Below are 24,943 nucleotides of genomic sequence, written 5' to 3'. Positions count from 1 at the left end.
CTCAGGGTCCTTTAAGAGTCTCTCTTTCCTTCTCCCTCTGACGGACCCCCCAACCTACTCCCTGCCCACCTCTCTCTCTCTCTCAAAAAAACTGAGGAGATACCCTATAATAACTAGTTTGAAAAAAATTTACACAGGGAGCTTAGCTTATTAAATAATTATCTAAGCATAACACTTTATCCACTACATTAATCCTCACCATGACTTGACGCACAAGCTTAATGGTTTCACTCCAAGGTCTATTTTGGTTAAATTTTGCATGGAGCCGTTCCAAGAGAGAACTCATCTTACTCAGCTTCTCCGATTCTACGATATAAATCAGAAAACATTATTAGAAACTTTCCTTTCCAGACCTTCCACAATCTTTCTTGCAAAAGAAACTCCCACACTTCAACCTGGTAAGAACTCAGTTGAAATATATTTCAATACCATTTACTTCAAAACATACAAATTATTTACTTTTAATAACAAAATGACACAGAAATTGGGTTCTAAACTAATGAGCACCACAGAACATAACTGATTTCTATCCAGTCTTTTAATGAAAACCAAAAAAAGAACCACCTCTAACCATGTTTTGGGGTCAAGACTACAAGACTGTTTTGGGGTTAGTGACAAAATCATTTCATGATATGCATGAATCCCTTGCATGATATACGAAAAGCATACATTTGAACATGGCCTTACTTTGGTTAGTTGGTTTTCAATGTGAAATGCAGACTTTGATGTAATTCTAAGAGAACAATATAGAAGTATTATCAAGAAAATAGGCTGTATTTGCCATTTTCATTTTTCCTGTTTGAATTCAAACTAAAACTATATGGATAGGAAATATGTCAATGACTAAAGGATGAGCTTCTAGCAGAGCTAAGAGAAAGGTGGAAAAGTCCTCAGTTTCCTGGGCTATGAGTGAACAAAGATCTTATGCTCTCCAGCCTTCCTAATTTTTATTACTGAATTATAATTTTTATTTTTGAATTTTTGTTATTTTACTACTGAACTATAGCTTTATTTCTATTAAATTTTTTACTTTTGAAATATGGGTGATTCTTCCTCTAATTCTTACACTTCTTAGGACCTGTTATAGAGACCACTGGCAATGCAAAAACTCAATACACCTGAGATGGTATCTGTGAAGGGGTGTGCATAAGTTAACGTGGAAATAACCATCACAGAAAGCAAAATGAGATATGCTGTTAAAAAAAGACACATTACAATTGAAACACAAAAAAGGAAAATCTCATTATTAGTTGTGGGGAGATTACAGAAAAGGTGACAGTTGATATTGGCATTGAAAGATGAATAATCTCAGCAATCAGGGTTAAGGCAGTGACATTTTCTAAATCAAGATTCAAATTCCTTCCTCCAATGTCCTCATCTTCTGGAAAACCGGTTTGGGGACTGTTTCAGCCAGCTTACAGTTCTGGACACATTGTTGGCAATTCCCACTTTCAAGACTCATTCACACATGATTTTATGTGCTGGGGATATAGAATTGAGCAAACTAGACAAAATTCCTGCCTCATCAAGTTTCCATTTTACATTCACCAATCCTCTGCACCCAAGGATTATACCTTTCTTCTTCCTCTCCTTTAAAATACACTCCCCTCCCTTTTCCTTGAGAAGCCTGATGATAAATACTTTACACGAATGATCAAACACTTTTTGTGCCAGGTACTACACAACGATGCGTAAGACAAGGTGCTCAAAGTGGAGAAGATGGGTAAACATTAATACAGTGATCCTTAAAAAAAAAAAAAAAAAAAAAAAAAAAAATACAGTGATCCTTATTAACAAAACTATATCCAAAATGCTAAGGAAGCATTTAAGAGTGTAGAACTTTAGAGAATCTAAGTAAGGTTCCACAGAAAAGTTGTTTTTCAGCAGTTGTGAGTTAGTCCAGCCATTGAAAGGATGAAATTCAACGCATTTTATAAACATACAATAGTGTAAGTCTGGACACTGTAACGTTCCATGGAACTACTAGCTCTTAAAATCATAAGGTCCTAATCATTTCATTCACGCCAAAACATTCTCCGATATTTGACACACAGCTCTGTATTTTTTTAATATCATTATTCAGATATCTCTTCTGAAACGAGGTGTAAGCAGGTTTTAGATTCACTCGCCTGGTCTTCCATCAACTTTAGGCTAAAAACGTTCCGAGGCCCAACTGATTGTCCCTAGCTATGCAGGAAACCTTCATAGAAGTTGAGAGCCCCCATCACCCGAGACTCAGATCCTTGCATCACCAACGAAGGCACAGTCAGAAGCTATCCCGCCTCCTGGACTCCACGACCTCAGGAGCGTTGCCCCTGCAGAGGCATCGGGCCACCCCCCCCCCAGCTCCTCTCACAGATTGGCTCCCCCAAGCTGCGTCCCGCCCCCTGCATTCCCCCTCAAGTCACTCACCCTCGGTTTCCCCCTGAGCCTTCATCCTGACGGTGGGGAGGTCCTGAGTCCTACACAAGAGGATAAACCCTTCCCCACCACTAACGAGGGAACCAAGTTGGTTCGGGCTCCCGGGACGCAGGGGACCAACCGTCCCCACTCTTCCCGGGAAGGCTCAGTCTGAAGTCCCCGGCGGCAAGAAGAGAAGGGTGCTCCCGGCCGCCGCCATCTTCCCAACGGAACTTCCCAAATATCGCGAGATTAACCGTGATCCTGCGAGAGACAGGAAAAAGGCTGGGCACCAAAATATCGCGAAATAGTGAATGCAGTGCTTCTCGCGAGATTCGCCTAATCACGCCTTCCCTTAGCTTTCGGTCATCTTAAGGTTTACTTACTGCTCTCGAGTACCGTGTTTGCCGTCTCCTAGCGCTCAGCCTCGCTTCCGAGTGGCAAAGGAGTTCGTAAATTAAAATCCTGGGATCTCTTTACTGACTAGCATTTCAAAGAATATAGGTACCAGAAATATTTTGTTGAAGATAGTACGCTGGGCAGCCCGGGTGGCTCAGCGGTTTAGCGCCGCCTTCAGCCCGGGGTGTGATCCTGGAGACCCGGGGATCGAGTCCCATGTCGGGCTCCCTGCATGGAGCCTGCTTCTCCCTCTGCCTGTGTCTCTGTCTCTCTCTCTCTCTGTCTCTCGTGAATAAATAAAATAAAAGATAATACGCTTTATTGAGATGCTAGGTGGAAACATGAAAATGGTATTGGGTCTTTGTAACACAGCGTTCCAAGCCAGCCCAATTCACTTAATTCCCATTTCCCAATTTTTTCCTCAAATTTCAGAAATATTTCTCACGCAATAACGGTTTTTTGTTTTTTTGGGTTTTTTTTTTTTTAAGATCTGGGAGATTTTAAATTAAGGTGAACTTGTAGCAGAGCATCGGATGCTTTTAATTATATACTAAGGTGTATGACTACTAGTGTTCTATCTGGTAATCATAGTAAAACAAGCAGTTTAGCTTGTACTCCACAATACAAAGAATGCGCAGTCCTGTCTCCTCACGTGGAGGAATTTGGAGTAATGATGAGAAGTTTATGGCCACTGGAACTGAAGGACCAGGCTAAAATACAAAACTACCATTTGGTGGAAGTTCTCAACGTAGTTAAGGCTTGGTTTTGTTTTGTTTTGTTTTTAATGTTCTTTTTCCAAACAAATCTTTGAAAATAGCCGCTGTAAAGTTGGATTTTACCTAGTTCACTGTAAGGATACTAAGTAGTGGATTTCTACTGGCTTTCAGTCTCAGAATTTTTCCATATTTCAAAAATGCTATTCAAACATCCTCCAAAGCCATTCCAGCAGACAACTGCAGTTCAGGTGAGCGGGCACAGCAGTGTAAATTTAATAAGAACAAATCTTTGTTTTCTTTTTATTTATTTATGATAGTCACAGAGAGAGGGAGAGACACAGGCAGAGGGAGAAGCAGGCTCCATGCACTGGGAGCCTGACGTGGGATTCGATCCCGGGTCTCCAGGATCGTGCCCTGGGCCAAAGGCAGGCGCCAAACCGCTGTGCCACCCAGGGATCCCAAGAACAAATCTTTGGAAGCGTCTGGGAACACGTTTACTACCACAAAGATATCTATAACTATGCTCTCGGAAGTAGAATTCAAATTTTATTTTTTATCTTTTCCTCTTTACCCTCATTCCTTTAGTCACTACATAGGGAGTTTCTTGGGGCAGGATTTTGCCTTCATTTCTGAATTTCCACAGCTTACCTCCTGGAGCCCAGTAGACAAATGTTTTACTGGGTCTACAAAACCTTCCTAGGGGAAAAAAAAAACCTTCCTAGACCCACCTCACCGGTTGCCAATCCCCAGCCATGCTAGCTTTCTTTCTCATGCAGAAAATTGCTGCACTCTCCTCCCAAGTTCCTTGAACAGGCCTTTTTTAACTGCTGGGAGAGGCCTTCCTCTACCTGACTCCTTCACCTCACTAAGGCCTTCTTATTCAGATGTCAATTTAATTGTCTTCTTCTAGACTATAAAGAAGTCTTCTCTAACCCCTGACTTGATCAAGTCCTCTGTTACATTATTTCAAATTTCTCTCTTTTTTTTAAGATTTTATTTTATTTTTGAGAGAGTGTGTGTGCATGCATGCTCAATGTTGGGAGGAGAGGCAGAGAGAGAGGAAGAAAGAATCTGCAACAGACCCCAAGCTGAGCACAGAGCCCAACACTGGGCTAGATGTCCCAACCCTGAGCTCATGACCTGAGCCAAAATCAAGAGTCCAATGCTTAATCAACTAAACCACTCAGGTGTTCCTCCAACTTCTCTTTAATAGCACTTTCAGGGCAGCCTGGGTGGCTGAGCGGTTTAGGGCTGCTTTCAGCCCAGGGTGTGATCCTGGAGACCCGGGATCGAGTCCCATGTCAGCCTCCCTGCATGGAATGGAGCCTGCTTCTCCCTCTGCCTTTGTCTCTGCCTCTCTGTTTCTCATGAATACATAAATAAAATCTTAAAAAAAAAAAAGCACTTTCATTGCTATTACTTAATAGTAATTAAAAGTATTAATGCATAATACATTGAAATGTATTAAGTACATGATGGTTAAATGCCTGTCTTCGTTGTTAGTTTGCTATCTCCAGGAAGGTTGTACTGGGTCTACTTCTTTCACTACTGTCTAGTGACATTGCCTAGACCAGCCCCTAACACACGTTAGAGACTCATTACATATTGCTGGTATAAACTGATAGGGTTGCCAGATAAAATACAGAACACTCAGTTAAATTTGAATTTCAGATAATCAATTAATATTCTTAATATAAAAAAGTGTTTCGGGGCATCTAGGTGGCTCAGTCAGTTGAGCATCTACCTTTGGCTCAGTCCCAGATCCAGCCCTATAGCTGGCTTCCTGCTCAGCAGGGAGTCTGCTTTTCCTTCTCCCTCTGCCCCTCCCGCTGTTTGTACTATCTCTCAAATAGATAAATAAAAAAAATCTTTAAAAAAAAGAAAATAGGGCAGCCAGGGTGGCTCAGCGGTTTGGCGCCACCTTCGGCCGGGGGTGTGATCCTGGAGACCGGGGATCAAGTCCCACATCAGGCTCCCTGCATGGAGCCTGCTTCTCCCTCTGCCTGTGTCTCTGCCTCTTTCTCTTTCTCCCTTTCTCTGTCTCTCATAAATAAATAAATAAATAAATAAATAAATAAATAAATAAATAAATAAATAATAAAAATATATAATGTAAATCTAGCAACCTTAAAATTGATGAGGTACAGAGAGCATTTTATCCAAGTGAAAATTATTCAAAGATAATATTTACTTTTTTTTAAGATTTATGTATTTGAGAGAACAAGTGCATGTGCATGAATGAGGGAGGCACAGACGGAAAGGGAGAGAAAATCTTCAAGCAGCCTTTCTGCTGAGTGCAGAACCTGCCACAAGGCTCGACCCAGGAATCTGGGTTCATGACCTGAGCTGAAATCAAGAGCCAAATATTCAACAGATTGAGCCACCCAGGCACCCCCTCAAAGATAATTAATATTTAAAATGCTGACAAGCGTCTAAGGAATCCTAATAGTTGTGTAATAACTAGGAGCTGGTAATATAAACACGAAAACAGAGCCCCAAACTTCGATGCACTCACTTGATAATAAGGTTCTGAAAACATGATTGGTCACAAAAATCAGTTACTCAAAAATTTTTTGTTAACTTATAATTGTGCCCCAAATATCAATATTAGATATACAGCTACATTTTCTCATGGAAACTATACACAATAATGTCTATATCAAAAAAAAAAATAATGTCTATATCAACTATAGCTAGGTAATTTTAAACCTTATAAGCTTGAAAATAAAATAAATTTTATCAAATTCTGGTCACAGAATAGAATAAGAAGTTATTTCTCATTTGAAAATACAGATAAGGGGCGCCTGGGTGGTTCAGTGGTTGGCATCTGCCTTTGGCTCAGAGCATGATCCAGGGTCCTGGGATCGAGTCCCACATCGGGCTCCCCCTGAGGAGCCACTTCTCCCTCTGCCTATGTCTCTGCCTCTCTCTGTGTCTCCCATGAATAAATAAATAATCTTTTTCAAAATGCAGGTAAAATGACATTATTGAAAAATTTGTACTCCAAAAGTAAAGATAGGGAGAGACATGTCATTAAACAAGAAAATCATCTAAGATGCACATAGGAGCGATCTTTGTATATGGCAAAAAGGAACACTGGTCAAATTTTAAATGACTAAGCTTTGAGGGGGATTTCAGAGGACTCTTCAAAACCTAAAATCTAAACTAATAAATTGATCTAGGGCAGGGTTGGGGGAGTTATTGACTTTAGTTAAATATTTCCTCTTGAGTACAGCCTAAAGAGAAGCTTTCTGAATTGCTGAGGGATTTACAGGGAAAGTATGGTGTTCATCTGACTGATTACCTTGAGGTTCATAAAGTTGCCCTGACTCCCTGCCCTGGGAGGTCATGCAAATAAAGCAAATTGTGTAGTCCTGGAATTTCTGAGTTCAAAGTTTTTCTGTAGAGTGAAGCAACCCTTATTTTATAAAAGTGCTATTTTCACAAATTCTTGGACAAATTTCTGCAGTTTACACTTAATTTTGTATTTAAACACTTGAACAAAACTATATTTCCTAGAGTAGACATTTTTTCCAGCTTTGTTGAGATATTATTGACCTTAGAGTAGAATTGCATCCACCAAAAAGAGAAAGTGTGCTAGAACAGAAAGAGTACTGGTCTAAGATTAAAGAAAGAGCTATCCCTGATCCTGGCACTTCTTAACACTTAATGGGAATGTATTCCAACTCTTGAGTCTTAGTTTCAACCTTTAGATGCATGTGGTAATACCCATCTTGGCCACCTCCCGGGGTTATTTGTTAAACTAATATCTATTGACAGACTTAAAAGAGTTTGTGGAAAATTGAACAGTGCTACAGAAATAAGTCATAAAAATTCAGGAAAATCTTCATTCACTCATTCATTTATCCATTACAAGTCTACAGTCTTCAGTAGGAGCCCGCAGATAATTTAAAAAGTTTCAAATAGGGCCCAGCGGCTGCTCACAGAGCAAGGGAAGATGAATGCCAGAGGACTTGGATCTCAGCTGAAGGACAGTATTCCAGTTACTGAACTTTCAGTAAGTGGACATTTTGAACAGCATGATCTTCGAAAAGGTCTCCCTTGTGTGAAAAATGAACTTTTGCCCAGTCATCCTCTTGAATTATCAGAAAAAAATTTCCAGCTCAACCAAGATAAAATGGATTTTTCTACACTAAGAAACATTCAGGTTCTGTTTGTTCCACTAAAATTACAAATGGAATTCAAGGCCGGGCAGCAGGTTCAGCGTCTTCCATTTCTTCCAAGTTCAAACCATTCACTGGATATTGGAGGGGTAATAATGAGACTACTGGATTTGAAGATATTCTTAATGACCCTTCACAAAGTGAACTAATGGGAGAACCACACTTGATGGTGGAATATAAACTCGGTTTACTGTAATCTGTTGTGTTTATGAATATAGAGGGGCTGCATGTTGTTTATAGTCATCTTTTTACTATAATTTGATGTATACAGCATTAAAAGAATGGACACATTAGAATTTTTGCCTAAATAGTATTTGTGATCATTTGAAATTATTTGGTCTTTGGTTTATGGCCATGTGACAATTGAAGCACTAAAGGACATAATTTTAAAACACCCAATTTATATGAAAACAATAGCCTTTTAAAAAATTTTTATTTATTCATGAGACGGAGAGAGAGAGAGGCAGAGACACAGGCAGAGGGAGAAGCAGGCTCCATGCAGGGAGCCCATCCTGGGACTCCATCCCGGATCTCCAGGATCACGCCCTGGACTGAAGGTGGCGCTAAACCGCTGAGCCACCCGGGGTGCCCTTGCTCTTGTCTTTAAAATGAAAAATCAACCAACATATGTTGATTACACTGTTGTAATGCATAAATTTATATATCACAAAATGATTAAATTGAAAAAATTAGAATACTCATGTACATACACCGTATCCCTGAACAAATTCCATTATTATTTAAAAATAAATCTTCAAAAAAATAAAAAATAAATCTTCATTATAAAAAAAGAGTTTCAACTGCTCTTTAAATTACATGATAAATGTTATTCAAGATTTTGACACATTGCCATAATTCCTTCTTCTGTCCCCACTTTTCCATTTTACCATGAGTATGGGTACATCCTGGGTCAAAAATTTAATATCATTTAGGGATGCCTGGGTGGCTCAGTGGTTGAGCATCTGCCTTTGGCTCAGGTCATGATCTCAAGATCCTGAGATTGAATCCTGCATCAGGCTCCCTGCTGGGGCATCTGCTTCTCCCTCTGCCTATGTCTCTGCCTCTCTCTCTCTCATTTTTTTTTAAAGATTTATTTATTTTATTTATTCATGATAGACACAGAGAGACAGAGAGAGAGGCAGAGACACAGGCAGAGGGAGAATCAGGCTCCATGCAGGGAGCCCGATTCAGACTCGATCCCGGAACTCCAGGATCGCGCCCGGGACTCCAGGATCGTGCCCCGGGCCAAAGGCAGGCACCAACCGCTGAGCCACCGGAGGATCCCCTGTTTCTCTCATTAATAAATAAATAAAATCAGGGTGTGTGGATGGCTCAGCGGTTGAACGCCTGCCATCAGCCCAGGGTGTGATCCTGGAGACCCAGAATGGAGTCCCACATCGGGCTCCCTGCATGGAGCCTTCTCCCTCTTCCTGTGTCTCTGCCTCTCTGTCTCTTGTGAATAAATAAATAAAATCTTAAAAAAAAAAAAAAAACCAACCTGATCTCATTTAATAGATATGAAAAAAACAGAGTACTTTTGCCAAACTCATGCCAGTATTTGGTTGGTAGCTCAGTCATTTCATCTAATGGGCCATTAAGTCTCACACCATATCATCATATCAAACACTGGTGGGAACTATTTTATATCCAGGCTCTCTTGCAGCAATGAATAAGGCGTTACCATACCTGAGTCCCAGTACTTAATTCTATCTTTTTATTTTTTTCTTGATGGCATTAAATCTTTTTCCACGGTTGGGATGCCTGGGTGGCTCAGCGGTTGGGCAGCTGCCTTTGGTTCAGGTCGTGATCCCAGAATCTAGGGTTCCTGTGAGGAGCCTGCTTCTCCCTCTGCCTGTGTCTCTGCCTCCATCTCTCTGTGTCTCTCCTGAATAGATAAATCTTTTTTAAAAAAATAAAAATAAAATTTCTACCATGGTTAATTAAAAAGTTTATCTTTAAAAAAAAAAGTTTATCTTTTTTCATTTTTAGCCAGCATTTATGGACTCAAACATTTATGTTAAAAAAAATTTTTTTGGTACCCATGTGACTGAAAGTAACAAGAACATTTTTAGGAAGTGATTTTAAAAAATATTTTATTTAATTAATTAATTAATTAATTAATTTGACAGAGAGCACTAGAGAGATACAGCAAGCACTAATGGGGGAGCAGAGGGAGAGGGAGAAGCAGGTTCCCCACTGAGCAGGGAGCCCAAATCTGGGCTCAATTGCAGGACCCTGGGATCATGAGCCAAAGGCAGATGCTTAACAAACTGAGCCACCCAGGGACCCCCAGGGAGTGATTTTGAGAGTAGCTTCTTCTGCATTTGTTCAAGGTGTTTTCTCGTACCTAATTTATTGGCTGACCTTCCCATCTTTGCATATATGTATCCTACTTAATCTTCATGGCCCAACTCAATTGCCCTACATTTATAGAATTTTTTAACACTCCCAGCCTTCTTTATTATTTTTTTCCCCGCCTTCTTTATTTTTTTTTGTTTTTTTTTTTTTGTTTTGTTTTTCTTTTTTTTTTTTTCCCAGCCTTCTTTAGAACCTTTGCAGTGCTCTGTGTTATTCTTATGGCATTTATCATCTTAGATCTTTTGGTATGAATATTTTCTCTATATTGGCTTGATGGCCTTATGAGAAAGGACATTATTTCACAGAGAAGGGCCTTAAAGTATCATAGGTAATTTTTAAAAAGTTTTTATTTATTTTTTCATGAGGGACACAGAGACATAGGCAGAGGGGGAAGCAGACTCCAGGGACCATGTGAGACTATTCCAGGCCCCCAGGATCACAGCAGACGCTCAACCATGGAGCCACCCAGGCGCCCTTCATAGATAAATTTGATGAAGAAAACAATAATTTTTTTAAAAGATTTATCTACTTATTTATGACAGAGAGAGAGAGAGAAAGAGGCAGAGGGAGAAGCAGGCTCCATGCAGGGAGCCCGACGTGGGACTCGATTCCGGGACGCCAGGATCACACCCTGGGCCAAAGGCAGGCGCTAAACCGCTGAGCCACCCAGGGATCCCCGAAAACAAGAATTTTGGATGTCATTTAACCTCTCAGTACCTTAGTTTCCTCACATATACAATCCTATTTCAGATGATTGTTGTGAAGATGGAATGGGCTAACGTGGGCAGAGTTTTGAAAAATAAAAAAAAGAAGGGCAGGGATATTTTATTTTTTCTTGCTCATGAATACTTTTACTTGTTCAATAATTTAATTTTCTGTGTGAAGATAAAAGGCTAAATGATTCTAGAAAAGCCACAGATGATCCCAAGAGGTGATGGGTTTTCGGGTTAAGATTTTAAACAGAGTAATGAGAGGAATGCCACACTATATAAGAGCTATGCTTTGGTGATAGACGTTAATTTGAATCTCGTTTTTGGCAGTTGCTGGACTAGCTTTGTTACCTTGAGTAAGTTATTTAACTTCTGTGACTCTGAGTTTCCTATCTGTAAAATAGGGAAGAGGATACCGCGTTTTGCAGGATAGTGAGAATTAGACATAACGCGCGTGGTACACGCTATTTAAGTGGGAAGAATTATTAATACTTAGGGACTGGGGTTGAAATGTCCCCACATTCGCCCTTTGTCCTGTTGACAATATTTCCATCCTGGTAGTTAAAAGAGTTGTTATAAAGTATGCAAAGCTAGTTTTGTGCCGGAGCCTGCCGCTATTTGTTCAATGAGTTACCAATAAAGTTTTGAATAAAAAAAAAAATTCCTGCCACCGTTTCAATAAAGCTTTGCTCAAATGGAGAGCGGGAGCTTATCGCGAGAATCTGGCGGAACGCGTTTCTTGTTCAGGACCTACTCTCGCGTTGTTTAAGCAAGCCGTGGTGAGAGGTGAAAGGGAAGCACGAAATACCGCGAGAGCTCAGGGATTCTCGCGGTATTTCCTGGGATTCCCCCTCCCCCCTCCTCTAAGTGCCGTTTCGGTTTAACCTAGTGTGTGACTGAGTCTGTGTGAGGGAGCGAGTGAGTGTGTGAGGTGTTGAGGTGAGGCGGAGGCAAGAAGAGGGGCTCCCTCAGGAGCGAGGGACAAAGGGGGCGTGAGGCACTTAGGCCGCGGGACCCCAGCGACAGGAAGCCGCCCCGAGCCGGGCTACCGGGTAGGGGAAGGGCCCGCGCAGTCTTCACAGGGCCCCAGAGCCGGAGTCGGCCCCACTGCCCAGGGCCGTCGGCTTCCTACTTCCTCGACCTCCCCGGCGCTGGGGCCTGAGGATTGGCTCGGCGGGGGGAGGAAGGGAAACAGACTTGAGCAGCTACCCGTTGTCTCGCAACTCTACTGCTGAGGAACTCTCATTTCTTTCCTGGCTCCTTCACCCCCTACCTCATGTAGGAGGGTGCTGAGGAGTCGGGAGGGAGGAGGAGCCTGGGCTACTGTCCCTTCCCTCCCCACCCCCTTCTAGGGGCTCTTTGGTAGGCGTGGGGTTGGGGGGGAGGGTGGGGGTTACTTTTGGGAGTGCTGGGGAACTTTTTTCCCTTTTTGCGGGTAGGGGAAAGGGAATGCCCAATCCAGAGAGACATGGGGGCAAGAAGGACGGGAGTGGAGGAGCTTCTGGAACTTTGCAGCCGTCATCGGGAGGTGGCAGCTCCAACAGCAGAGAGCGTCACCGCTTGGTGTCGAAGCACAAGCGGCATAAATCCAAGCACTCCAAAGACATGGGGTTGGTGACCCCCGAAGCAGCACCTTTGGGTACAATTATCAAACCTCTGGTGGAGTATGATGACATCAGCTCTGATTCAGATACCTTCTCTGACGACATGGCCTTCAAACTAGACAGGAGGGAGAATGATGAACGTCGTGGGACTGATCGGAGTGACCGTCTGCACAAACATCGTCACCACCAGCATAGACGTTCCCGGGACTTATTAAAAACTAAACAAACAGAAAAAGAGAAAAACCAGGAAGTCTCCAGCAAATCGGGATCGATGAAGGACCGGATATCAGGAAGTTCAAAGCGTTCAAATGAGGAGAATGAGGACTATGGGAAGGCACAGATATCCAAAAGCAGCAGCAACAAGGAATCCAGGTCATCCAAACTTCATAAGGAGAAGACACGGAAAGAACGTGAGTTGAAGTCTGGGCACAAAGACCGGAGTAAAAGTCATCGGAAGAGGGAAACACCCAAAAGCTACAAAACAGTAGACAGCCCCAAACGGAGATCCAGGAGTCCCCATAGAAAATGGTCTGACAGCCCCAAGCAAGATGATAGCCCCTCGGGAGCTTCCTATGGCCAAGATTATGACCTTAGTCCCCCAAGATCTCACACCTCTAGCAATTATGACTCCTACAAGAAGAGTCCTGGAAGTACCTCAAGAAGGCAGTCAATTAGCCCTCCTTACAAGGAGCCTTCGGCCTACCAGTCAAGCACCCGGTCACCGAGTCCCTACAGTAGACGACAAAGGTCTGTGAGTCCCTATAGTCGGAGACGTTCTTCCAGCTATGAAAGGAGTGGCTCTTACAGTGGGAGATCACCTAGTCCCTATGGTCGAAGACGGTCTAGCAGCCCTTTCATGAGCAAACGGTCTCTGAGTCGGAGTCCACTCCCCAGGTGAGTTATTTGTCTAACAGCCCTTTCTTACTTAGGCTGGGTCTTGAGGAACTGGCAATTAGTCATGTTAACGTTTTGTTGAAGCCCCCAGTCTTCCTCGTTAACTAGAACAATTTGCTATTGACTAGTTATTCAAGTAGTTGAATCTGGTCTTCTCTTAACCCAGAATTTGAGAAGTGGAGAGTTCACATGTCTAAAACTACTAAAGGTAGGTACTTCAGTGGTGAGATCGTCAGTTGTAAGCTCCTGTGAGAAAAACCATAGGCTCCTGCTTCTTGAGTACACAGAGTTGATAACTGAGTTTATCTCATAGCTTGTCTAGCAATTTCTGTTGCATTGTTTTGAATGTTTTAAAATCACCTTGGTGTTCATGCTTTAGACCTTATTGGACCTCACTGAAGATGTAAGAAACTATAAATTTTCATTTGTATAATTTTGAGGCCATTTGCCTAAGTCATTTATCATTTGAGTGTGTGCTGTCCACTGAGTCTCCAGGGCTGTAAGTTTATTTCTTCATTGACAGTGTTTTGATAACTCTGGTTTTAACTGATGTTTTTACTGGAGTTCAGCTATTTAGTCCTTTTTCTTTTTGTTGGTGTATAGCCTAGCAAAAATTGGTTCTAAGGATAATTTGATTTTCTTTACATCATCACCATTGACCTACCCTGTGACCACTGGCAATTTTCAAAATCTTTCTCTAAAAAACTAGTGGTAGTGCCTTTACCATGATATTTTAACGAGAAAGGCATGTTAGTTTGAAATTTAATTGTTGAAATGAATTACTACTGAAAACTATGTTCTTATTCCTAGATGATGAGATGTACCTTCCTCTTGGTGGACTCACCTTTGTCCACAAAGAACATGGGCTTTGAAGTTATACCTGAACGGAATCCTAATCTTGCTTTGTGAACTTTGACAAATAATTTAATTTCTCCTTACCCATGTTTCTTCGTAGTAAAATGGGAATAATAACTACCTACTTCTAGCATAGTTGTGAGAATTAAGTTAGCTAATAAATGTGAAATATATAGCACAGTTCCTGGTTACCTGGAGGAAGACAGTAAATTCCATCTATGAGCAAGGAAATGTGTACAATGCTAGTGGAGAAATTATGCTATTTGTAAAAATCCATGCACGTCTTTTGTATGTCAATGTGAGTAATTTTTGCTGACTAAAAGTTATAATTATTCATAAGCCAGTTTGAATTAAACTGCAGAGTTCCTAGTTGTCAGAGGCTAAAAGTTCCTTAGTCGTCCTCCTCCCTCCCAACCCCATTTCATCACAATTTATCAAACAGAAAAGTTTTTTTTTTTTTTTTAATTTTTATTCATTTATGATAGTCACACAGAGACAGAGAGAGAGAGGGGCAGAGACATAGGCAGAGGGAGAAGCAGGCTCCATGCACCGGGAGCCCGACGTGGGATTCGATCCCGGGTCTCCAGGATTGCGCCCTGGGCCAAAGGCAGGCGCCAAACCGCTGAGCCACCCAGGGATCCCAAACAGAAAAGTTATAAGAATTATAGTGAGGATCCATATATGTACTACCTAGGTTCAACAATTAATATATGCTGTATATTTTATCATATCCATCCATCCCTCCAGCAGTCCATCTTTTGTGGGTTTTTAATTTTTTTTAAATTTTTTTGTTTTTTTTAATCATCTTTTTTTTTTAAGATTTTATTTATTTATTCATGAGACACAGAGAGAGAGGAAGATACCAGGCAGAGGGAGAAGCAGGCACCATGCAGGAAGCCCAACGTGGGACTTGATCCTGGGTCTCCAGGGTCAGGCCCTGGACTGAAGGTGGCGCTAAACCGCTGAGCCACCCGGGCCGCCCCTCATCTTTTGTTTTGATTCCTCTCAAAGTTATAGACATTAGTATACTTCACTGTAAGCATTTTAGTGTTATGTATAGCATTAGCTAGAGTTGATTTTTTTTTTTGAAGACGTGAGTAAAATTTATATACAGTGAAATGGATGTCTTAAGTGTACCATTTATAAAGTAGCTTACTTGTTTAAGGAAACATTCTCAGATTACTTGTTTTCTTGAGGGGGTAATCTCATTAAGGCTGTTTTGAGAATTTTTACTGTAGTGAGTTTTGGGATTATGGAATCGCACTTGAGGCTGAAAGACTAAAACGACTTTCAGAAAGGACTTGCTTTGCAGTGATTCCTTTTGAATTCATATCTCAAGTTCTCTCTTCTCAGTTAATTGGAACTGTGCAGTAATGGTAAAAAATAAGCCAGGAAAGAATTAGAGACACAATATGATAGCATAGGACACAAATATAAACATTATATAATTTTAAAGTCACATGCATATTTTTAGTTGGGTTTTAGAGAGCATTATGTGTTTTTATGTGTGCACTACAGATTTTTCCTCATTCTTTGGAATTCCAGACAGTAAGTACAAAATTTTCTTAGAGTAGAACACGCAGATCCTTCTGTGGTATCTCTGTGGTTTTTCCTTGGGAGACACAGTCAAAATTAAACAAGCAACATCGTTTTAAAAGACTAAAAATGCTTTGCCAGAAATGCAAGGTCTTTGCATCCTTCAAATTAGTAGTGATAGTAGCAATTTCATTTCACATTAATAGAACCTAACTCAATTCAGGGGAAAAATACATTTGTTTTTTGAGAACAGTTTGTATTGTTGCTCGCATTTACCTATTGGTTGTCTCCTCTTGCCACCTCTCTCCTCCATCACTTTTACTCTTGAAATCTGGACCTCAAATATAGCATCTGTATCACTAAAAATGCCATAAGTATATGGCCATCAGGATGTTACTATTAACAATAAGCCTCTGTTCAGAAGTTGAAGGGTTTGTAACAGAGTTCCTTAGAAAGATTTAGTAATGCTGAATGATTAAAGAAACTAGTTTTTAGGGATGCCTGGGTGGCTCAGCGGTTTAGCGCCTGCCTTCGTGATCCTGGGGTCCTGGGATCGAGTCCCACATCAGGCTTCCTGCATGGAGCCTGCTTCTCCCTCTGCCTGTGTGTCTGCCACTCTCTCTCTGTGTCTCTTGTGAATAAATAACATCTTTTAATAAAAAAAAAAACAAAACTAGTTTTTAGAGCATGAGGTCCTTAGAAGTTTGTCCTGGGATAATAGAGATGGTAGTTTTATCCCAGCTCTAATTCAGTCAGAGAAAACTGTCAGCCAGTTATTTAGAAGTGTTAATTTTCTGAAGAATGTTTAGTAAATCCATTTAACCACTTTCAGTATTCTATATCATGTACATATACATGTTGTTATTACTGTTCTGAGTACTTTGATTTCAATAAAGACTTGTATTTTAACTAACTTTTGGGAGCAAATTTCCAAAAAGCAGTGTAGGTATAAGAAAACCATGGCTAATATCATATGAATTACTTACTATATATATATACACACACACTATTTGTTTTGAAAAATTTTGAATTATGTCAGTACTACCAGTGACCAAAGATAAAGGGAGATATTGAAGCTCTGGAATGGGAACAATTTATTTAGACTACTGGGCAAATTGTTTTTTCAGTCACGTTTTTAGTGCTATTTTTTTTTTACCCCTCATGTAGAGGGGGAAAGCACATTAGGTTTTATGAAAAAGGCAAAAAGAATTAATGAGGGTTGGGTTTCAATTTAGAATAATCTACCTCATAGATTTCTAGATTCTTAATAATGAAGAAAATAAGTTGAACATGCAACAGTACCTTGCTTTATGAGTTCCTAAAAAGTTGATTTGAAATCATTTTATGTATGAAATACCAGAAGTCTTTATAGTTTTGAGAACTTATAAATCATTTGGTAAGACAATTTTTTCAGCTTATCTATTTTGCAAATCCTAATAATTCTTGTATCTTAGGGGTTGTTTAATATGGGCACAACTTTAATTATTGACTGAGGATACAAGGAACAATCTTGGGATCTGTCAATTAAATAGCTCTCTAGTTGAAACAGGGTTTGGTGAAGCATGCTAGTTACTTTTAATTTCCTGACTGGTATAACTCACCTTTAGTATAAAGTATGATTTTTTTTTTATCATGTTTTTATTTTATCAGAGGTTTTTTTTTTGTTTTTTTTTTTTGTTTTAAGATTTTGTTTCTTAAAATTGAGATGGAGAGTGAGAGAGAGCATGAGAGCACCAGGGCTGGGAGAGGCAGGCTCCTTGCTGAGTGAGGAGCCTGACAGGGCTGAATTCCAGAACCCTGGGATGGTGACCTAAACCGAAGGCAGATGCTTAACCAACTGAGCCACCCAAGGGCCCCAACTTTTTCACAGACTTAAAATTCTAAAAAAGTAATCATTGTGAATATGGGTGTTTTCCAACATGGGTAAAAAACACTCACCCACCTTCCATGAGTTGTATAAGTAATGGATAATTTTAGTATTGTATGATTGAAACATGATGTGTCCTGCAGGATTTAGTTCCTTGTAATCTATTTTTTAAGTAAACTTTTTTTTTTTTTTTAATTTTTATTTATTTATTATAGTCACACACACAGAGAGAGAGAGGCAGAGACATAGGCAGAGGGAGAAGCAGACTTCATGCACCGGGAGCCCGACGTGGGATTCGATCCCGGGTCTCCAGGATCGCGCCCTGGGTCAAAGGCAGGCGCCAGACCGCTGCGCCACCCAGGGATCCCTAAACTTTTTTTTTTTAAAAAAGATTTTATTTATTTATTCATGAGAGAGAGAGAGAGAGGCAGAGACACAGGCAGAGGGAGAAACGCTCCATGCAGGGAGCCTGATGTGGGACTCGATCCTGGGTCTCCAATATCAGGCCCTGGGCTGAGGGCAGCGCTAAACTGCTAAGCCACCTGGGCTGCCCAACTTTGTTTTTTAGACCAGTTTGAGATGCACCAAAAAGTTGTGAAGATAGTACAAAGAATTCTTATATGTCCTCGCACCCTATTTCTCCTATTATTGTACATTAGTATGGTACATTTGTTACAGTTAATGAACCAATTCTGATACATTATTATCTGATAGTACCTAATTCATTTTTAAGATTGTTAAAATTACTCAAAATGAGTTAAGTTACAGTGTTCTGTAGTTTAACTGATGTATTTTCCTCCCTATTGCTGTAGGCTACCCATTTTAAACTGCTTTTCTTTTTCCACTAGGAAATCCATGAAGTCTAGAAGTAGAAGTCCCGCATATTCAAGACACTCATCTTCTCATAGTAAAAAGAAGAGATCCGGGTCACGCAGTCGACATTCCAGCATCTCACCTGTCAGGCTTCCATTGAACTCCAGCTTGGGAGCTGAACTCAGTAGGAAAAAGAAGGAAAGAGCAGCTGCTGCAGCAGCAGCAAAAATGGATGGAAAGGAATCCAAGGGTTCACCTATATTTTTGCCTAGAAAAGAGAACAGTTTAGTAGAGGCTAAAGATTCAGGCTTGGAGTCTAAAAAGTTAACCAGAGGTGTAAAATTGGAAAAATCTGCCCCAGATACTGAACTGGTGAATGTACCACATCTAAATACAGAAGTCAAAAATTCTTTAGATACAGGGAAAGTAAAGTTGGATGAGAACTCTGAGAAGCATCCTATTAAAGATTTGAAAGCACAGGGATCAAGAGACTCTAAACCCATAGTATTGAAAGAGGAGATTGTTACTCCAAAAGAGACAGAGACATCAGAAAAGGAGACCCCTCCACCTGTCCCCACAGTTACTTCTCCTGCACCTCCTTTACCAACAACTACCCCTCCACCTCAGACACCCCCTTTGCCACCTTTGCCTCCATTACCAGCTATTCCACAGCAACCACCTCTGCCTCCTCCCCAACCAGCATTTAGTCAGGTTCTTACTTCTAGTACTTCAACTTTGCCCCCTTCTACTCACCCAAGGACATCTACTTTGTCCTCTCAGGCAAATTCTCAGCCCCTTGCACAGGTTTCTGTGAAGACTCAAGTATCTGTAACAGCTGCTATTCCACACCTAAAAACTTCAACGTTGCCTCCTCTGCCCCTCCCGCCCTTATTACCAGGAGACGATGACATGGATAGGTAAGTCCTGTAGTTAACTAGGAAAACTTTATCCTCTTGATCTAAATGTAATTCATTTTCTCAAACTGTCAAAACTAATATATGGATGTTTAAAATACTTTTATGAATAGGAAATGCTTTTGGTATTTGGTTGTCAGTGTAAAAGATTTTATTTATAACATTATTACTTAGAAGGAGAAAATTAGGGGCACCTGGGTAGCTCAATGGTTGAGCATCTGCCTTTGGCTCGGGTCGTGATCCAGTGGTCCTGGGATCAAGTCCCACATCGGGCTCCCCATAGGGAGCCTGCTTCTTCTGCTTATGTCTCTGCCTCTCTCTCTCTGTCTCTGTCTCTAATGAATAAATAAATATTTTTTAAAAAGAAAATTACAGTTTGAGGCCTAGTAACCCTTTTTTCATAAGTTTTTTTTTTTCATAAGTTTATTTGATAAACTTTTTTTTTTTTATTTGATAAACTTTTGATTCCAGTTTTTAAAAATCAATGGTGTTTTTCTCCCTAAATTTTTATGTTGAAGAAAATTTTTTTCTTTTTGGATTGTTTTTCTTTTTTTATTTTTATTTTATTTTATTTTATTTTTAATTTTTCTTTATTTATGATAGTCACACAGAGAGAGAGGGAGAGAGGCAGAGACACAGGCAGAGGGAGAAGCAGGCAGAGGAAGAAGCAGGCAGAGGGAGAAGCAGGCTCCATGCACCGGGAGCCCGACGTGGGATTCGATCCCGGGTCTCCAGGATCGCGCCCTGGGCCAAAGGCAGGCGCCAAACCGCTGCGCCACCCAGGGATCCCTGTTTTTCTTTTTTTAGAGATTTTATTTATTTGAGAGAGCAAGAGAGAGAAAGCACAAGCAAGGGAGGGGCAGAGGGAGAAGGAAAAGCAAATTCTCTGCTGAGCAGGGAGTCTGCTGCAGGCCTCAATCACAGGACCCTGGATCATGGCCTGAACCAAAGATAGCCTTTAACTGAGTGAGCCACTCAGGTGCCCCAAGATTTTTTTTTTTTTTTTTTTAAGTAATACCTACACCCAATGTGGGGCTCGGATTTATAATTCCAAGATCAAGAGTTGCATACTCTTCTCTAACTGAGCCAGCCAGGCATCCCCCCCCCCCCCCCCCCCGCCATTTAAAAAAAAAAAATCTCTACACCCAGTATGAGGCTCTCAAACTCACGACCCTGAGATCATGAGATCAAGAGTTGGATGCTCCACTAACTGAACCAGCCAGGCACCCCTACATTGAAAACTTCAATAGCTGTAGAAAAATTTAAAGAATAATACAATTAATTCCTTTATACTCTTGACCAAGATTCATCACTTGTTAACTTTTTACATTTGCTTTAACTTTAGATATGATGCTTTACTTCAGAATACTTTAGCGTGTCTCTTCTAAGAACATTTTCCTTAAGATAAATCTAAAAAACTTAACTGATTTAATGGTAAAATATCAATAATAATATTAAATATTCTTTATGGTCCCCAAAAATGTCTTTTATAGCTGGATTCTTTTTTTCCTAATCTAGGAAAAGAATAAACCAGGTTTATTTTGAAAGGCACTGCTTAAAAAAAAAAAAGTTATCCTATAAGAAGTGGAAGAACAGTATGTAGAATATTTACTAATTAGAATATAAATTCACAATGGGATGATGGGAAGAGCTTTAATTTTGATGGGTCCTCTGAATAATGAGAGGTGAAATTCTTCTGAAGCATGAATCTGATTTTATGGAAGGCATTAGGAAATACATTCTATATCTTGACAGGACTAGCTAGGCAAGTACCATCAAACAAATATGATTTATCAATGACATATGCCATGGTAGTATGTGTTACTGGTGTTTTCTAAGGTGATCCTACCCTCTTGTTCTCTAGGATATGTTTCACTTTATTGCAACAAACTTTCATTGTAAGCATGAAAGTAAGTGCCATGGATCTTGCATTCCAGACTAATTCCTAAACCTCCATAATTTTCCAAGTGATGTCAGTAATTTATTTTATTTATTTGAGAGGGAGAGTGAGAAAGCATGAGTGGGGACAAGAGGACAAGCAGGCTTCCCACGTAAACAACTTGAAATATGATCAGTTATCCCTTTCTCCTTAAAGCAGGTTATTTTTTTTTTTAATTTTTATTTATTTATGATAGTCACAGAGAGAGAGAGAGAGAGAGAGAGAGAGAGAGAGAGGCAGAGACATAGGCAGAGGGAGAAGCAGGCTCCATGCACCGGGAGCCCGACGTGGGATTCGATCCCGGGTCTCCAGGATCATGCCCTGGGCCAAAGGCAGGCGCCAAACCGCTGCGCCACCCAGGGATCCCCTAAAGCAGGTTGTTTAAAAAGTGATTTACTTTTACAAACTTCTATTAAAAATTTGCATTAATACATTAAAAATGAGAACTAAACATTCCATTAGCAAAATACTAAATTCTGAATGCTCCAAAGATCTTTTTATAAGGGCTTAGTACTTTAAAGATAAAGCCTTTAAAAGTGGTATAGACTCTGCTAAAGTCTGGTAAACTCTAGCTGAACCAGGTTTCCAAAAAAATTGATTGGAAATGAAGACTTTAATTTTTTTAGTAAGCTCTATGCCCAGTGTGTGGCTTGAACTCACAACCCTAAGATCAAGAGTTTCATGCTCTACCAATTGAGCCAGCTAGGTGCCCTGGAAAGGAAGATTTTAAAAACCTTATGTGGTTAAAGATTTTATTTATTCATTTGACAGAGAGAGTGTGCCACGAGCGCTTGTGCACAAGCAGGGGGAGTGGCAGGCAGAGGGAGAGGGAGAAGCAGGCTCCCTGTGGAGCAGGGAGTCCTATGTGGGGCTTGATCCCGGGACCCAGGATCATGACCTGAGCCAAAGACAGATGCTTAACTGACTGAGCCACCCGGGTTTCCCCAACATCAGTAATTCAAATGATGATGCGTTTCAGCTCTTTATATTTTTCAAGATTATATACTCTGCCTTTTAAGAAGGTGCAAATGCAATTAAAAAATTATTTTTAAAGAATGACTCCATTACTATTCATAGTGGTAAATCTGATTTTATTTTAATTTTTTAAGAGGATTTTATTTATTTATTCATGAGAGAGAGAGAGAGGCAGAGACACAGGCAGAGGAAGAAACAGGCTCCATGCAGGGAGCCCGATATGGGACTCAATCCCAGGACTCCAGGATCATGCCTTGGGCCGAAGGCAGGCCCCAAACTGCTGAGCCACCCAGGGATCCCAGTAAATCGGATTTTTAAAATTTTTTTAAATTTTTTTAGTAAATCTGATTTTAAAGAAAAATTCTACATGCTTTAATATTATCAATTCTGCTATATCCTGAGAATTGCAAAGGAGAAATATAAAACCTGAAATTTATGTAAAAAAATCTATTTAGGTATACAATATATTTCTTTTTTTTTAAATTTTTTATTATTTATTCATGATAGTCATAGAGAGAAAAGAGAGAGGCAGAGGCACAGGCAGAGGGAGAAGCAGGCTCCACGCCGGGAGCCCGACGCAGGACTCGATCCCAGAACTCCAGGATCGCACCCTGGGCCAAAGGCAGGTGCTAAACTGCTGAGCCACCCAGAGATCCCCTGTATACAATATATTTCTCATAGATAATGACCTATGCATTTCTATAGTTTTTATTGGAAAAGAAAATAGCAGTTGAGCATTATCCAGTGGGACTCTGGGCCATGATCTGTCTACAGGAGCCTTGTTTAAATATTAGTTTACATAGTGGTTAGAACAATATCGGTGTGGCTGAGGATCTTCATTTTGAAATGTTTACTTGGCTAACCAAATAATTATTGAACTTACCTACTATGTGTCACTGTAGAATGCAGATTTCCAGAGGGGGAATAATTTTGATAGGCACATAGGGATTTCTATCTTTTAGGTTGAAGATGAAAGGTAAAGTAAGAGCATTCAGTACTTATTTGAGTATATGTGGCTATCTTTAAGAACGTGTATGAGAAAATGAAGTGAACAGAAGCATTTTTTGTTATATATCAATTCTGATTCTGAAAATATGACTTTCACCTCATAGTCCAATGTAATTTTATTTTTATTTTTATTTTTATTTATTTTTATTTTTTAAAGATTTTGTTTATTTGTTCATGAGAAACACACACAGGGAGAGAGAGAGAGAGAGAGACAGACAGACAGACAGACAGAGAGAGGCAGAGGGAGAAGCAGGCTCCATGCAGGGAGCCTGACGTGGGACTTGATCCCGAGAGAGAGAGAGAGAGAGAGAGAGAGAGAGAGAGAGAGAGAGAGGGAGAAGCAGGCTCCATGCAGGGAGCCCGACGTGGGACTTGATCCCGGGTCTCCAGGATTACACCCTGGGCTGAAGGCAGCGCTAAACCGCTGAGCCACCCAGGCTGCCCTGTAATTTTAATAGTATGATAATTATGTAAAAACCCTACACAGGGGATTCCTGGGTGGCGCAGCGGTTTGGCGCCTGCCTTCGGCCCAGGGCTTGATCCTGAAGTCCTGGGATTGAGTCCCACATTGGGCTCCCTGCATGGAGCCTGCTTCTCTCTCTGCCTCTCTGTCTCTCATGAATGAATAAATAAAATCTTAAAAAACAAAACAAAACAAAACCCATACACAAGAACAAAACATCTATTTTCTGTGGATACATATGTCTGTGTATATATCCATATAAATTCACATCAGAAAATCCAGAAAGATATATATTAAGCTGATGAAATGATTGTCTCTGTGGATGGGACTTATAATGAGGATCAAAGGTAAAGGGACCTTATCTCCAAAATTTTAATATTTTAAAAGTATGGAATGCTTCATAGATTTGCTTGTCATCTTTGCACAGGAGCCATGCTAATCTTCTCTGTATTGTTCCAGTTTTAGTTTATGTGCTGCTGAAGTGAGCACCAATGTAATTACTTTTAAATGTATGATTATTATTAGCTTTACACATAAATACAAATGAATTATTAAAGGTAGAAAAATGAAAAAAAAATAAAGGTAGAAAAATGGAAATGAAGATATCTTCCACAATCTATTTTTTCATTTTGTATTTTAAATTCAAGATGGCTTTTGTTTTCATCTTTATTTTTTGGTACCATGTTACATGTATATCATACCAGTGGCACCTGTCTTTCGCATGAAAAATAATTTTTTGGCAGCCCCTGTGGCGCAGCGGTTTAGTGCTGCCTGCAGCTTGGGGTGTGATCCTGGAGGCCCGGGATTGAGTCCCATGTTGGGCTCCCTGCATGGAGCCGGCTTCTCCCTCTCCCTGTGTTTCTGTCTCTCTCTCTCTCTGTGTCTCTATGAATAAATAAATAAAAATCTTTAAAAAAAATTTTTTTTTAAATTTATGATAGAGAGGCAGAGACATAGGCAGAGGGAGAAACAGCCTCCATGCGCCGGGAGCCCGATGTGGGACTCGATCCCGGGTCTCCAGGATCGCGCCCTGGGCCAAAGGCAGGCGCTAAACCGCTGCGCCACCCAGGGATCCCTAAAAAAAATAATTTTTATGTAAGGAAACTTTTCAGGAAGAAATCTGAAAGCTGCATACAGAATTCATTTATCATCTTCTTGATCGCACATAAGATTGCAGCAGCTTCATTGTTGAGAATGTGATTTATATATTTTTGTTTCCTTCAATGCTTTAAACATAAAAACACAGAATACAATTAGTAAATATTGCTTATTTGAATAAGATTACCGAAGGAGCCAGGATCAAGACTT

General features: G+C 40.4%; 2 protein-coding genes, 1 non-coding gene and 1 pseudogene across 51 annotated transcripts in view; 2 read left to right on the top strand and 2 right to left on the bottom strand.

The window, feature by feature from the left end:
• MED1 (mediator complex subunit 1) overlaps positions 1 to 2,992 on the bottom strand; it is a 29,013-nt gene extending 26,021 nt beyond the window's left edge. The window contains exons 1-3 of one of the 2 annotated variants that reach the window (XM_025995769.2): positions 2,787 to 2,992; positions 2,413 to 2,664; positions 200 to 306 (exon numbers count right to left, since the gene is read on the bottom strand). In XM_025995769.2, coding sequence (XP_025851554.1) covers positions 200 to 306; positions 2,413 to 2,437 — 132 coding nt within the window. In that variant the 5' untranslated portion in view covers positions 2,438 to 2,664; positions 2,787 to 2,992. Of the gene's footprint in view, positions 1 to 199; positions 307 to 2,412; positions 2,665 to 2,786 lie in introns of those variants that run through there. The other variant, XM_072747332.1, reaches the window with a different exon arrangement.
• Positions 2,993 to 7,443: 4,451 nt separating this feature from the next.
• Positions 7,444 to 7,963, top strand: LOC112918047 (proteasome maturation protein pseudogene; annotated as a pseudogene).
• A 3,622-nt stretch (positions 7,964 to 11,585) lies between these two features.
• CDK12 (cyclin dependent kinase 12) overlaps positions 11,586 to 24,943 on the top strand; it is a 78,784-nt gene continuing 65,426 nt past the window's right edge. For 43 of the 48 annotated variants that reach the window (XR_011999690.1, XR_011999680.1, XR_003234554.2 and 40 more), the window contains exons 1-2: positions 11,588 to 13,265; positions 18,372 to 19,253. Coding sequence is in view for 2 of the 48 variants with exons in the window: in XM_025995767.2 (XP_025851552.1) it covers positions 12,217 to 13,265; positions 18,372 to 19,253 (1,931 nt within the window). In the remaining 46 variants the exon portion in view is untranslated. Of the gene's footprint in view, positions 13,266 to 18,371; positions 19,254 to 24,943 lie in introns of all 48 variants that reach the window. The other 5 variants (XR_011999689.1, XR_011999679.1, XR_011999688.1 and 2 more) reach the window with 2 other exon arrangements.
• Positions 24,018 to 24,124, bottom strand: LOC112918188 (U6 spliceosomal RNA). Its single transcript, XR_003234621.1, has one exon. It is a non-coding gene; the product is annotated as a U6 spliceosomal RNA (small nuclear RNA).

This window comes from Vulpes vulpes, chromosome 2 (genome assembly GCF_048418805.1).
Source record: "Vulpes vulpes isolate BD-2025 chromosome 2, VulVul3, whole genome shotgun sequence".
NCBI classification, from domain to species: domain Eukaryota; kingdom Metazoa; phylum Chordata; class Mammalia; order Carnivora; family Canidae; genus Vulpes; species Vulpes vulpes.
The sequence above is the reverse complement of the archived record's forward strand: the minus strand, read 5'-3'. Positions and strand labels throughout refer to the sequence as shown.